Source organism: Fringilla coelebs (assembly GCF_963513975.1).
Source record: "Fringilla coelebs genome assembly, chromosome: 9".
Lineage (NCBI taxonomy): Eukaryota > Metazoa > Chordata > Aves > Passeriformes > Fringillidae > Fringilla > Fringilla coelebs.
Genome location: NC_140067.1, coordinates 19,751,515 through 19,767,529, shown reverse-complemented (window position 1 = coordinate 19,767,529; position 16,015 = coordinate 19,751,515). Strand labels below are relative to the sequence as shown.

General features: G+C 35.8%; 1 protein-coding gene across 3 annotated transcripts in view; it reads left to right on the top strand.

The window, feature by feature from the left end:
• COL11A1 (collagen type XI alpha 1 chain) overlaps nt 1-16,015 on the top strand; it is a gene marked incomplete at both ends in the record, with an annotated part of 126,795 nt that overhangs the window by 27,113 nt on the left and 83,667 nt on the right. For all 3 annotated transcript variants that reach the window (XM_084210964.1, XM_084210965.1, XM_084210963.1), the window contains one exon: nt 6,694-6,822. In XM_084210964.1, coding sequence (XP_084067090.1) covers nt 6,694-6,822 — 129 coding nt within the window. The remainder of the gene's footprint in view (nt 1-6,693; nt 6,823-16,015) is intronic.

Below are 16,015 nucleotides of genomic sequence, written 5' to 3'. Positions count from 1 at the left end.
TCTGTAAGACTGAAAAGAAATGTTTAAAGTTCCAGGGAAAAATACTTAGAATCAATGGTTTAGATATCAACACCAGAGTAAGTGGACAGACAGCTTGAGCACTGAGAAGTAAAATGAAAACCAACAGCAATTTTTTTATTTCAGAGGCACCTAATAAAAAATCAGGGTTTCTTGCAAAAGTTTTCTGTTTGGCTTGTTTGGGATTACTTTATTATTTTTTATCTCAAAGAATGGTGATCTGGTGTTTATTAATTTTTTATAGTATTTCCAAACTTATGTTCAATGAACAAAGGTAAATCCAGTTTCCCTTCTTTATTTTTGGAAGCAGGATGGGGAGAGGAGAAGAAGGCAAAGTTCTTGTCATTCATTGGAATTCAAGTTCATTTTCAAGGCATCTTCCCAAAAAACAAAGGAATCGTCATTAAACAAAACTGTCATTAATAACATTTAAAATTAACAACCTGGGATCAAAGAATGCTGCATGCTTCATCAGTTTCAAAATATTTAACAGATAGGATTTATTATCACCTAATTTATTATTGTGTGTAATACTTATCAGTTTTAAACAACAGATGTAAATAAGGTTTCAAAAATACATGAAAATGTGAGAGATTTGTAGGTCTTTTTTCTAGGAAATAGGATGTCCTTGGGCACACGTGCATGCCTGTGTCTATGTACACTTGCTGTTGCATAGGCATTGTAGTAAAATCTAATCTCTCAGCCAAGAATTGCGGTTGACTTTGTGAACAGCTATATTTGGAAGATCAAAAATTATAATTGGCATACCAACCTATTTCTTAACCAAGCTGAATTTATCCTTCTATAAGCATGGTGTTCAAAGAATCAAGAAGACATTGATTTCTGTGGAAACTTTGACCTGTGCAGTATTCTGCTTTCACAATTTATTGCTTTTGCAGTGCTTCAGTCTGGCAGGCTCTAAATATCTTTCTCCAGCTATATTGTACAATGGGCCTGGGTTATGGAATATTATATTAAAAGCTCCTGGAATTCCTCAATCCCTCAAATCTTTGCAGGAAGATTAAATGAATTCTGCAGCAGGTTTTTCTAAATTCTATAGTAATAATATCCATGCTGTCTAGACTTTTGTTCTTTGGAGTCTATAGCTGTACTGTCACATAACTAATTAGAGAAAGTTGGCACAAATACCCAGGTTGAGGTATTTGTGCTGATTGCTGCTGCTCTACTGAAAAAACTCACTTTGTAATTTCAGGCTTTAGCCATAACATTAAAATGAAAGATTTTTATTTTGTCCTTTTGAGTTGATTTAATGCCTAGCACTACTTTTGTTTTGCTTTTATCACAATTTATGTAAACATCTTTAAAATCTAATTATCCTTATAAGCACATAAGACATACTAATGTTATCCAGTGTGAATCACAAAGATGTATTTTGCTAATTCTAACCATCGCACTCTACTTGAAGAAAGTATTTTTGAACCTCTAATATATAAATTTGTCATTTGAGTAATTGCTGGGGATTTTTTTGTTTGTTTGTTTTGTGGTTTTTTCCCTGCAGAGCTTCTGAAGTAATGCTTACCTGCTATTCCCAGACAAAATAACTTTCACCAGGCAGGGTTATTGTTTTATTAAAATTCTTGTAAAAGAGATATCCCTAAATCTGCCCCTGAACTGTGTTGAGTTTTTTGTGGAACTACAGAACAACTAGACCATTAAAATTTTACAGATTGAAAGAAAACAGTAATTTCTGCACTGATTTCTTCATACAGTGCCCTTACAGCCTTCTATGAATTCATACTTTTGCCATTTTAACAATGTGGCTGTTGATAGTGGAGGTGTCTCTTTTCAATGACAGGAACTTTTAGGTAATAGACTATAAATGGACTACTTTATGGTTGTAATTCTCTAATGCACCATATCTAGAAAACATTAGTAAGATTACCTAGTTAGAAGGAAAAGAGAATATTTCAAGACAGATTTCTAAAACATTTTATGAAGCCCATTAAGGTAATAAGAAGCTATTGGCATTTATTGATATAACAATAATTAGTCAGGCCCTTGATGATGTATATCATTGAGAAAATCTGACACCATATCTTACTGGAAATTTTCTTTTTTCCTATTTCTGCTGTGGAATCTAAGGAAGACTCCAAAAATTTGGAATCACAGGTAGCAACTATTACCACAAGGCTAAATAAAGCAATAATTCCATGAAGATATAGCCAAAATTGGAAAGAGAACTTGTTCATTTGCTGCTTTCCTGCAAATTTGGTCTCCATTTCTTTTTTTGGTATTCAACACTGCATTTTTCTAGTGTTGCACTGTTTTCATATCAAAGCTTTTTTTCCAGTGCAGGTACCTCACCTTGAGCATTACTGCTTGAGTTTTTCAGCAAGTCCTGGAAGTGTACATACACATAAATTTTCTTATTCCAGGATGTCACTGTGGAATGTCTGTGAGATTCACAGAGGAATTTTCAATGAATTAATTCAGCACACACTTCTCATTCTTTGCTGGGCTGTTCCTTGTAGTAGAACAGTTGATGTGAGTGAATGTGTGTGCAGTTGTTCCAGCAGACGTGAGTTCTACTGATTTGAGCATATTCTCCTTCTAGCGCTCTAGCCTGGTACTCCGCATTTGCTCTGGCATGCAACAAGGTGAATAGTTCCTCAGTCAAAACTCATTTCAATTCTCTTGGAGGATTCTGCAAAGAATAACTCATCTTGTGGAGTACCTCTTAGAAGGAATCCTTCTGTACCATGTTTTCACATTAGGCATAATTGGCGGACAAGATATTTTATCTTGGCTCAGGCAGCTTTTATCATATAACCATGAGGCTGATTCAAAAGTCTCTGATTTTAGTTGTGAGCATATCCCTGAAATAAAGAGGAATTAAGATGTTCATAGACTTTAACTATTTTTATTCTATATCACAATGAATTATTGAACTGTGCATTGCCTTTGTGGGTTATATGTTGGCTTTGACAACAGCTTGGTTCCTTTTTCTGTAAAGAATTTAGGATCCAAACTAAATATTAAGATTCAAAATTTACTTCGAAATACTTGAATGTTATATAGAATATCTTGCTGGATGTTCTCCACTACTTCTGGGCAGCTGAGATGTAGCTTTCATCTTTCCTATCCCTAATTAGCAAGTTACATTAAATATCTGGCAAACCGCTGTTTAAAATACATTGTTTTAAGTGTTATCCAGGGAAAAAAAATTGCTACGAGGCAGAAGGTTATGATTCTCCAAGGTGAACTAGGCTTTTAGAACGTTTTGGGGCAAATTAAGCATGCAGTTTGTTACAGGTATTAATATGAAAAAGTGGCTGTGTATGTCTGCCTGATACCTCACACCAAGTTCTCTGTGTCTGCCATCTGCTGCCATCCCACTTACCTCTGATACCAAAGCATGGTGGACAACTGGCTCAGCATAGGCCTGGAAGGCTTTACTTCTATAGCAACTTCCAACTTTGAAATTGCCCGAGCAGTCTTTGCCAACAGATGTGGTCGTGAAATTTTCATAAAGAAGAAAGAACTTGTGAATAGACTATAGGCTTTTGTACTTCCTTTTTTTTCTCTATGCACTTTTCAGAGTACTTTAAGGATGCTCAAGTGTATTTGTATATTTTAATCTATTTTTCTTTCTCCATTTTTGTATCTCACTTGCTTTTATCACCCTATCCCATGAGACTTCCTTTGTTCCTGAAATTTTCATACAAGAAAAATGATATGACATATGCATATGTGTTTAGCTACCTCAGTATTTTTTTTACACGTCAGCTATTGGAATTCTTAATAACCCATAATTCAAAGTTCTAGGACTCGTGCAGGTAGATCTTTATGTGCCTCATTTATGACTCCAGGTCAAGAAATATGACCAGATTATTTGTAGTTTATTTGCAAGGAACTTTATAAAATTTTATTTTGATCTCACAAAGTCAAGCAGTTAAAATCAAAGAATGTGTTTGTAAAGTCTGAAGCAATTCTGTGAAAATTTTCAAAAAGAAAGAGTATAGATTTGTCCAACAAATACCTTAGAATGGTAACTAAATCACAATAATGAAATCTGCAGTAATGCTTGTGGAACTTCGTGAGCTGGTATGACCTGATCTGAAAGGAAAACACTTGAACTATTCTTGCAGTACAGCCAATGCTTCACGGAACAAAATACTCAGAGAAACAATTTAATTAGCAAAGACAGAAAATAAAACAAAAAATAGAAAAGGAAAATGAATAATTTACTGGAATCATTTTTATAGCACATCTTGAAGGAAAAAGAAGGAAATTAAGATTTGGGATTCCAAATGTAAAATCAATTGGTTCTTCAGTAAACTTCTCACACATTTATAGCCAGTAGCAATGTATGTATTCTGTAAAAATTTATGTATTCTGTGTAGGATTTCTGAGGGACTCCATCTATGTGGAGCCATGACAGGCAGACAGGCGGGGCTGGGAAATACAGTCAATGGATCAGGAACAGCTTTAACCAATTTAGGCACATTTAAGCCAAGTGGTAACAGCATACCAAGTGCTTCTTGCAAACACACAATCCAACAGAACTCAGTGCCAAAATTCCATGGCATTCAAGACCAGCACAAAGCTCCAGAGTACTGGCTGTAGTCCTGGACCTGTGTTCTCTTAGGCTCTCTGACTAAACAGTAGTTTCAGGAGCCGCTTGGGCACGGCTCCTGCTGGCTGGCACTCTGCGGACACGGAGATCTGTCCAGGCACCTCAGACAGCCGGGAATGCTCAGGGCCAAAGAGCAAGACCATGACTTGAACTCAGCAGGGTGAGGACAGAGGTTCTACACATCCACCTCTGGGTTGCTCAAAAGGGTCACTTACCTCTCTTGTCTTACAGTTGCTTATTCTCTCTCATTTTTTCCTCTGCCTCACTTGGTTTTAATGTGGTTAGTGAAAGAGAAAGGGCAGAGCACTTTGGAAACACTTTGCTGGAGATGGGGGATGCATGCTCAGGCTGACAGTGACTGTACAAAACCTCTCAAGGCAGAGGTACAGAGAGGTACAAAACCTCTCAAAGTTCTCCAGCTCTTGAGGGAGTCAGGGAAGAAATCAAAGGGGTAATTTTTCTGTATGTGTAGTAGGTTTTGTAAGAAGTCCAAATTAGGAAGCCTTAGTGAATTAAAGGAGACAGTCCAGAACTGCTGGAAGAGAAAAAAACTGCTGCATTTGAAGTATTTCTGGAAGCTTAGAAAAAAATATTCTAAATCTAAATTAATCTGAGACACACATGAGTCTATAAAAGTGAAGTGGGCTTAGAGTACTGTAATAAGCAGTACATATTGTAACATATAACCATTATGTGCCAGTACATATTGTAACATATAACCATTATGTGCCATGAAACAATTTCCTACTTTATGACTGAAAAATTAGTAAAAAAAAATGTAGAACTAGTAAAATTGCAGATTATTGCTTGATTTTTTTTGATTTTGATTTTCAGTTTGAGGAAATTTTACTTTTGCCTTTGGGGTTTTTTTTTTCATTTTGAAAGGAAGGAATGTTGCAATTATTATTTACTATTTAAAAATATTCTCCAGTTTTCTTAGCTTGTTAAAGGTTACTGTTATGATAGATGTAAAGTGATTCTGGAAATACTGAGAGAATTATGAATTTTCCCACCTGTAGATTTCCATCAGTTATTATAACTTGTCTTTAAAGACAAAACAGGCACAGGTATACTAACAAAGGTATTCATTTGCCCCTGTTTTGGGTAAAACCAAAAACAGAAAAAGTCCTGCTAGAAGTATATAAATCTTAAAAATCACCCCCTTGTGGGGAAATAGTGAGAGATTGAATTTAATGGGTTTTGACCAAGAACATGTGCCAATTTCCAACAAACTTATTTTTATGTGAGCATAAGAAGCTCCTGGATGAGAAAATTTATAGTGGAAATGTTGGCAGAAATTAACCTATCGCTGCTTCAATAGTACCACTGTGTTAAGAAATACACTGGATACCAGACAGCTTTCTGTGGAAAATGATAAACATACAAGATCTCTGTAGGGGATCTCAGCAGAGCCATTTTTATTATCCAGAATAGTGGGTCTCTTTCTATGATGTTGTTTTTATGCATGATATATGGAAATAGAGGCTAACCCAACATTTTTTAGCAGTTACATTTTTTCCAACACTATCTATAGTGTGTATTTACACAGTGCTCACTTAATTATATTTTATTCAAATAACTGTCTCTGGTATAGACTATATTTTTATTTTAATATATTTTATTTTAATTTTTTTTCTCCTTTGAGACTGTATATGTGATGCAAACTCATAAATATACTGTTGATCACTTGCATGCTGAGCTGTAATAGGTAATAGGAAGTGCCCTGAATTAAATCTTAGGAATTTAGACTGATTCCCAGTGTAGAAGTAAACAAACAGCATGAAAATCAGAAATCAGAACTTATACCTTCTCACTCTCTCCTTTCAAAAGCAGACATGATTTTAAGCCAGAATTTTGCACCTAGTCCATTTGGTATTAATTTGCATTGTTTTGCCATGTGAACAATAGTTGTTTCCATAATAGCAGCAGAAATTAAGTGGATATGTTATTTATAACCACAGATGGAAATATCTAAGTATTATGTGCCTGGTTTTGTTTCTGAATGCAAACTCTGTACTCCTGATGAACTGTAGACTACCTTTGGTTTTGTTATTTAATCTGCATATGCTTTCCTGCAGGGTGAGATCCAGCAGCTGTTGATTATAGCTGATCCCAGAGCTGCATTTGACTATTGTGAGCATTACAGCCCAGACTGTGACTCCCCAGTGCCCAATGCTGCTCAGGCTCAAGATCCTCGAGTTGATGAGGTGAGTAATCAGTCGTGTATTACTGGATTTATTGCGCATTAGTGGTTGTGCTGGAGAAAAGTTACCCAAGGAACACTTCTAGCTAAATGGCATGCATTGTTCTAGAGGTGGAGAAATCAGGTTGCAGGAGTGCATTCATTTTTGCTGTCCACTCATTTATGTCAAGCATTTGAAGGAACCTATCACCCTGGTTGTATTTGAACTATCAGTATTCTCAATGAAGTTAAACTGTAATCCTTTTAAAAATTATAGCAAATTTTTTATAGCAATAATTTTTATAGCAATAAGGGATATAATTTTTATAGCAAAAATTATATCCTTTTAAAAATATGAATTTGTCTGCTCATGCATATTTATTCTTCCTGTGTAGGTTTATGATTTTACTGATGCTGGGTTTCAACAAATGCCGCATTTGAAAGATGTGGGAGCTTTGAGTATCCCACAATTGTAAACTTCTCCTGTTAAAAGTGCCCTGTGTTTTAATGAGCTGCATGCGCAAATGCATGTGCACACAAAAGTATTTCAGCCAGTTCCACTCATAGGAGGTAAACCAACCAGGACAAAATAGAGCAGGAATTTTTCCCAGAAACATGAAAGATATTTGAAGAAACCATTAGTCACTGTAGACAGTTCTCACAGCCACAAACTGAGTAATTCACCCAGGTCAAGATAGGTCCTCAGATTAGACCTCTGAGTGCTTGTAGGTATTGCTGCACACATTCTAAGTACTTGCATTGAACAGTGTAAAGGGAAAAACTTTTCCAAAATGTAACAAGTCATTACTGAACTTGGCTCTGGACAGCTTGTATGCACACCATGTGTGATCTGACTGGTTATTACTACTGATTGCTCAAGAGATCAGCATTAAAAACTTGCTGAATTGTTTTTAGATGTCTGCTTTGAGCCTGTTTTAGACTCAACTTTTCCTAAACACATGGTAATTTTATTTGTTGTTACTATTTATTCCAACTTAAAATTACATCAGCAGGGGACTCCCTCCCACATCCATTCCATCTGAGGTGTGGTTCAAGATGTGTCAAGTCGCCTACACACAGGCAGAGGACTTGACACTGCGTTAGAGTGTGTGGGGTCTGGGCTTTTCAGGAGGATCCCAGAGGACCTGCTGTCCATGTGCCTGCATACCTGGATCTCCATATTCCAAACCAGAGCAGATTGAAAGCATATTGCTGGTAATTGATTCAAAGACAAAAAAGATAGCAAGATCTAGATTTTTTTTGGCAATTAAGTTTCAAAAAAAATTTAAATTTTGCTTGGGAATTTTCTTGGGCTTTGCTTCTATTTGGTTGCTCTTGGGTTTAGTAGTTTTTAATGCGTTTTTCAAAGGCCTATTTTTCCCTCTTGGTAACACAACAGAGTTTGTGGGAGTACCTACAGAGAAAAATATAAAATCAAATATCTTAATTTGTAGTGGAACATTTTAAAATTAATTTGAAAACAAATTGAAGAGCGCTTAATGATTAATAAAATGGAGAACTGCTGTTTCTATTTATTTCATTTTTTACTGAGAGTGGTGATTGGATTATTTTGCTTAGCTTTCTGACCTAAGACACAATTTCTATGTTGCGCTGCATAAGTTCGTGTCACCTTGAATAAACGTTCCCAGTGAAGTCAATAGATCTCTTCAATGTGTCATAGAGATCTAAAATAACTGCATCAGCAATGCTACCAATGTGATAAATATGAAATAGAATAAATGGCAGACTGAATTTATAGAATGATACAATAGTCTGCTAAATAGTAAAAAACTGTCTTGTTGAGCAGGCTACTTTATTATCTTTTGAGAAGCAGTCTGTAAAACCGCACAGGTAATTTATTTTAGGGAAATAAATGAAACAAGCTTTATTTAGGTACTGAAAGAATTGTAGAGGATAGCAGTGCTGATTTTTGTAAACTGTAATTGTAAAACTAAATAAGATGTTAAAAGATAAAAATACATTTGCAACTAGTCTATGAGGAATATAATTGTTTTAAAATCCTTGATTATATTTATTGAGGAGATTATAATTTTGATTAGTGATATTGATAGAATTTATAGACTTAGACTCTGCAAAGCTTCTGACTTGTCAGCATGATATTTTCATTTTTTAAAGAAAGGTATTGTATGGTAAAATACGTGGCAAAGAGATTTGAATCTGGGTGTCTTATTTCAGAAATTACTATAAACAACAAGCTGTCACCAAGCTAAATTTTTAGTCAAGTTTCCTAGTAATTGTCCTAGAAATACAGAAATGTGTATAAAATGGGTGGCATTAAAATTTGTCATAGTCATGATACTGCAGAGCAGTAAACAGTGATGGGAACATAACTGAAGGCAATGTTACACACATACAAGCCAAATAAATAACTACAGGGCAAACATGATGAACTCAGTAGTACACTGCAATAACAGTCTGCATGCATGTGGTAACAGAAGAACCTTTCATCTGCAGCAGATTGTCCCCATCTGGGATACTAATCATGCTGAAAGACAACATGGAAAAATTATTGTTCAGCTTGATTGGTTTCATGGTTTGATCTTCAATGTTTTCACACAAACTCTTGTGGTAGGAAGAAGGAAGAGGGAAAACTGTGCAAAAGGCTAGGCAGGATTGTGTCTTCAGAATCCGGATTAAACCAGCAGAAACTGAAAATATTTGTTGGGCACTAGCTTCAAAATATGCTGATGGTTAAAGAAGGGTAAGAAGTCTTTCCCAAAATAGTCCAATGCATGTCTTAGTTTGTGAATAAAGAAGTAAGAATTCAGATGAAATATTACCTCTGCATGCTGTCACTTGGAACATAGACTGCATCATCCCATATGTGGCTCACTTACCTTATGCAAAGATCCAGGACAAAAAGAAAATGTAGACAAATGGGGTGGGGAAGAAGAAAGATAGATAATTTCAATTGGGAAAAGATCTACTAAAACTTGTAGGAAAGAAAGAACAAATTACTAAAATGATGAATCTCTAGATATCTTTAGGCCAAGGATAAAGGCCTTTCTGAAAGTTTGGGGAAATGTTACTCATACTTTAGTTGACTCAGATACAGAGTGACCGTAGAAAGTTTTGAAGTCTGCAAGAACACAAGAATTAGCCAAGATGGTCTAATAGTCCCTTTTGGCGTTATGTCTCTGAGCCTTTGAATTATTGCAGTCCAGAATAAGAAACTGATACTTGGCTTAAAGATAAATGATGTGATTTCAGAGCCTACTAATGTGTGTTTCCAGCACTGATTACAAAACCCAAAGGAAGTGGTTGACTTTTCATCAGTAAAATAGAAAATTATGTTTGTGAAGTTGCATTTAGGAAGATGAATATGATTTCTCTTGAAATTGCACACTTTTGTAGTCCCCTAGCAAGCTCACAGCCTAGGAAGGCAATCGGGCTGAAAAGCTGGGTATTTTTAGACTAAAGAAGGATCTAGAAAGAAGGATTTAGGTAAAAATATATTAGTTTAAGGGCATAAGTACTTTGTTTAGCTGAATGTAATCCTTATTGCTCTAGGTAATGCTTCTTTCTCCAAAGGAGCAAATAATAAAATATCCAGCGTTTTAGGTTTGGGGACATTTCTTTCAATAGCAATGCTAATTTAAATGAGTCATTTTCTGAATTTGTTTCCACCATATGCCCTCTTTCCAGTTCAGCTGGTGGGATTCTCTATGAGTTTGTTGTGGGAACGGTCTAAGACTTCATCTAGATTAAAAATAATTACCAACCATAAAATCGGAAAAAATATGGAATATATTATGGTGAATTTCCATTAAATGAGCCTGAGAGTGCATGTCATATCACTGCAACATCAGAAATGAAAAATTTGCTACTTAAAATGCTTGATTTTTTCTCAAGGCCTTATGACCTTCACTCTGCTCTCATATGTAAATTTACTGGACACTGATTTGTAATCAAATTGTCTTTATCAATTATACCTTAACTGCTGCATTGAGATTTCCTTTTTCTTGTTGCTTTTTCTCTTTCTTTTGCATCACATTCAAACTGCAATTTGGTGGGTCCATCAGAGAGGATTTCAATGCCTACTTTTTACTTACAGAATCTCTTAATGCCTGAATCAAATACCAAATTTACCCTAAATAAAGCTCAAGAAGAATCAAACATCTCACAGTCGGATCCACAAAAATAGCAGGCTGTGAATAAAGACATTGAACTAGTCAGCTTGGAAAAAGAGGACATATCTTAAATTCAACCCTTGTCTGCAGGCTTACCCAGCTGTGCTGTCCTGTTCCCCAGGACATTCTTCTTCCTCAGCAAGGTCAACTCCTGCATCCTCACTTTTCCCTTCCTATAATGGGTGACCTGAGAATTTCAAGATATATGCTTTGGACCTGATTGGATCTTTATATTTCCATTTTAATTCAGTCAGCCCCTTTCTGGACCCAAATGACTGTGTTTATGTCTAAACAAGATTTATTTAACTGGGCAACCTCTAACCACCTTTTGTGTTCAGGCTCTGCAGAATGTGTTGCGCTTGGCTGCTGGCCAGGACTGTGGGCTCTGTGTGAGCAGTTCAGGCTGAGCTGTTGGGATAGATGCATGTCAGAACCCTCCCTGTACAGAATGCTTCTATTCCCCTGGGATTTGTTCATCAGACCTAAGTGTCATTCAGACTGAAAACAAGAGAGCAGTAGATTGATAGGAATATCCAAAAGCTTTACTCTGTTATTTATCATCATTTATTTCCATCTTCAAGACATGTTTTAATTGAAGCGCACATCAGTCTTCCTTGTTCTTGCTTTTGAATAGCCAGGTATAAATCTCTGCATCTTGTCAAGGTCAGAGTGATGACCTCAGCAGTTGGCACAACACAAAAAGGTGTTGTCTAGAAGTTCAGGAATCTTTAGCTGTTTTCACATTAAATGTGTGACTAGGTTTTAAGGATCCCATATGGGTTTGAAATTATATTTTAAAACTATCAACACTGCGTTTCTTAAAAAATACACACCTATGCATTCCTTATAAATACCTTCTGAACAATCTGGTCTCTATCCTGTTTTCAAATCCCTTTTTACTATAAATGGGAATGTATTAAATTCCTTTCCAGTTCAATCACATATGCTTTGGCAGCTCACAGGAATTAGAGCAGTGACTGACCTAGCCAGTCTTCATCATCCTTGGTGTTGGGCAGTATATTTTCTGGAGTATCTTCAGGTCTTTTCAAAAGAATCAGCTATCAGATCTCCTCTTGGAAGATTATTCTGTAACCTAGTGAATCACATGGTTTGACTTCTGCTGAAGAAATGCCTCCCCAAAGGAACTCAGCTTCATTTATTTTGGATCTATCCCAAACTAATGGATTATTTGGAGACATGAAATGTTTTCTTTTAATGAAATGAATTTGGTAAATTAAAAGTGCAAATGGCCCCCAAATATCTTGACTTGGAGGCTTCAAGCATCCTTTCAGAACGTGTTAATTTAGTGCCCTTTGGGGTGTTTAACTGGTCAGAAAAACTAATTTTCTGAAAAATGCAGAAAAGTTCTTATTTTTATGTTTAATCTTATGTTTATTGTTATCTTTAGAACTGCAGCTAACTAATTTAGCCAATATTAAAAACTGTGATCTTCTTAGCTCTCTTTTTCTTTACATAGATATATAAAACTTTTTATATAAGGGAGTAACATAATAAAGAACCTTATGAGCATTATTCTCCTTTTGAAAGAGGATCTCTTTGGAAACGGAAGATAATGTTCTGATCTCCTTTTATCTCCTTGCTTGTATCACTTTTATGAACAATATAAGGACTCTATGGCAGAAGAGGCCATCCTTTAAATCTTAACTTTCCTTCTGCCCTAAGATTGACATCTTCTACCACTTATTTATTTATATTATTGCAACTGATTTTTAAAACACTCATTTTGCTTGGCATCCTTTACTTTATTGCATTTTGTAAACTGTTAGTGAGCCTGGAATATTTCAAAGTCATCTTTGCCTCTTTAGCTTATACATGATTTACCATAATTTTTAGGAAATGGAAAAATTGAGATTATGCCCATTCTTTGGTTGAGGATTTAGATTATTAATATTTTTATTTGGAAATGCAAAGCAAAAATTGCTAAAATCTACATTTGGAATGTGAGGTTAGGTTTTTAGAGTATGGATAGCAGAAGAATTGGTTTCAAAAGTAAGGTTTCTTTCAGAATGTTTAAGTTATTTCCCAGTTCAAATAGGCTTTGCATGCTGCTGATCCTCTGCCTCTAAAATTCATCTGATGAAGAAAACAGTTCATCTCTTTAATTGGAATTGCATGATGGTCTGGTAGTGTAATATAATCACTCTGGTAAAGAAAGCATGAGGTCATAATGGAAACATTTTGTCCCATCAAAAAGCAGCAGGTTTCATTCTTCCTTTCATTTGTAAGAAAATAGTCATATGCAATATTCATTACAAGAATGGCTGTTTAGTAACTATTAGTGGTCTTAATAGAGAAGAAAGAAAAGCAAGAGGAAGAAAATTGCATCACATCTCAGGTATGTGTTACCTGATGTCTCTTAGCTGAAGTTTAACCTATTATTTATTTTGAAATTCTAAATCCTTTCTCCTATAAATTCAAGAGTCTTCTTATTATCTTTTCTTGATCAGCAGTGCAACTATGATAGATTTCTGTGAACTGTCCAACTTCTTTGAAGTAACAGCAGGGCCTGGGTTTTGTGTATCCAAAATGCAAAGGAACTTTCCTCAAGGTTTGTTGAGGTCACACTGAGGGGTGCATACCCCTGTCTCTAGTGATCTGATAAAAGTGACCTTTCAGTTGCGTAGCACCCAAAAAAGAAGGGGTACGTGCCACATATCCAGTCTTAACTGGATAATGCTAATGGCAGGGTAAGTTTGAGTTACCAGCTTCACAGCAGGTGACTAAAGCTATTAAATCTGTCACTCAGGTTTGTGTATTTAGTCTTCATTTACCTGACTAGTCCTTCACTAGTCCTGTTGTGTCCTATTAAAAACAGGGAACAGCCTTCACCAGGTCGAATTGGTAAAATCATTCTGTGAGGAAATCATATTTCTAAGGTGCATCTTTACATCAGCTGGAGTGTAGAGATGCATTCCTCCATCTGGACAGATTGTGCCTCAGGATATACACCTGGAAGATTTTGCATCTATATTTAACTCTTTGCAGCAGGACCCCTGGAGTACAATACAAGACATATTCTGTGTTTATCAGCTGGTGTGAAATATGACGGTTGCTGTCTTTTCAGAAAAAACTCTTGGGAAAGGAAGGGTTGCTAAGAATAAAATTTACCTTGTAGAATGTTTAGGCTACTACGTATTTTCAGTTGTGCTCCTTATATTGGGACTACAAAGTACCGCGATTTCAAAACTGCTTGAATATGGTTTTGGGATAGTGGCCACATGTCCTGGCTTGTAAGTTCAAGAATTTTTGTAATACCCCTCTGATACTGTGATCTTAAAGTCTTCACCTGCTTGGCAGTAATTTGACTCCAGCATGGAAACTGTCATTCCCCACTTCTCATCCACCCCTATTATTTCTTTCTGTGTGCCTACATACCAGTGCAACCAAATTATAGTCTTGTATTTGGGATCACATTTTGCATATAAGAAAAGTTTCACCTTCCTTAACAGAAATGAGTGAAGCACAATACCCAAAAGTATTTTCTGTGTGATTATGCATGATGCAATAGATCTGTCCACATACTTGTGCTTTTTTGTATGTTTTCTAGTTCTCATTCATAAATTTCTGACTCTTTAAACTAGGCCTCAGCATAATATCCGCTTATTCACTACTTTCTTTTTAATACTAATATACTTGGCACAGATATTTTTTCCTTTTTTTCCCCCCAATCTACATTTCTGTTTAGTTTATGGCCTCTGAAAAACTACTTGTTGCAATTTTATTAGTTGTGTGGTTGGCACCATTCAGTGCCGCCATTCAGCGTACCTTGAGAAAAGCCATACTACTGAGATTTGCAAAGCAGTTATAATACTGAGAAACACAGAGTTATATTTTAATTGTCAGTTGGTCAAAGTGACTGCTGGAATGAATGCTTCCAGTTTCAGAATAGGTTTACCATCTTACTAAACTGGAATCTGTGTGTCTATAAGTTACTGAAACAAACTCCTAACAGCTTATTGAACCTTAATCTGGCTAACGACGTGGTAGTTTTCTCAAAAATGTTGCTCCCCTTACCTCTTAAGATATTGTTTATTATTTAACATAGATAGTGTCTTTTACTTGGGTTCCAATAAAAATTGCATGGCAGAGGGTTTGATTCAGGTTGTATGGCTGAGGAAGCATTTGAAAGTGTGGAATTGGTTACCACTGTTGCGTTGGAATGACTGAATTTAGAGAGGTATATTCCTGAATACTTTTTTCTTTTTCTGTAGATAAACCTAGTTTTTGTGGACTTCTTCAGAGAAGATAAGCAAATCCCTTGTGGACATTTTTATAATTTCCAAATATATACTACAATTTCAATGCTATTCTGTAACTATGAAAAGTATGTTATCCATGTGGTTCTTCCTTTACTTCCTTTTTGTGTTTGCTTATGGTCTCCCAGAGGCTTGTCATTGCATTTCTTCTTTGGGTGGCAGTGGCACACTTGGACACAAGGTGGATTGAGTTGCATTTCAAGAACTGCACAAGCCAGAAAATGTGCTTTTATACCTTGGCAGACCTGTAAATAGATCATTGCTGCACATGAGGCCCTTCAACTCTACCAGTTATAGGTCAAACATGTTTCATTGCCTTTACTGGGTTAGGACTGAATCTTAATTTGCTGAAGAGAGAGAGAAGAATCCCATATTACTTACCATGGTTAAGACTAAAATGCTGCTGATTTTGAAAAGTATAGATAGCGTTAACATTTTTTGGTTGTGTAAAAGATACCACTGATGAAATCAAACCATCACTTACTTTATATGAGGCAGATATAAAGTGCCCATATACTTCACAAAGAGGATATTCTCCACCTAAAATGATACGTTGTTATTTAAATGTAGTTTGAAGTGCTCTTATTAACGTGCAATATAGTTTGCAATGAGTACATACATTACATCCTTTTTAATGTTTTTCAAATCTCATGACTGATCAGTTTATACATGCAAGGGTAGAAATACTCAAAGGACAATTGAGAAAAAAGTATCTGCCTTCTGAAAAAAGAAATCTGTCTTCTTTTTAAGCAAAGCTGTTGATCACAGTAAGACTCTGAGGAGTGGAGTA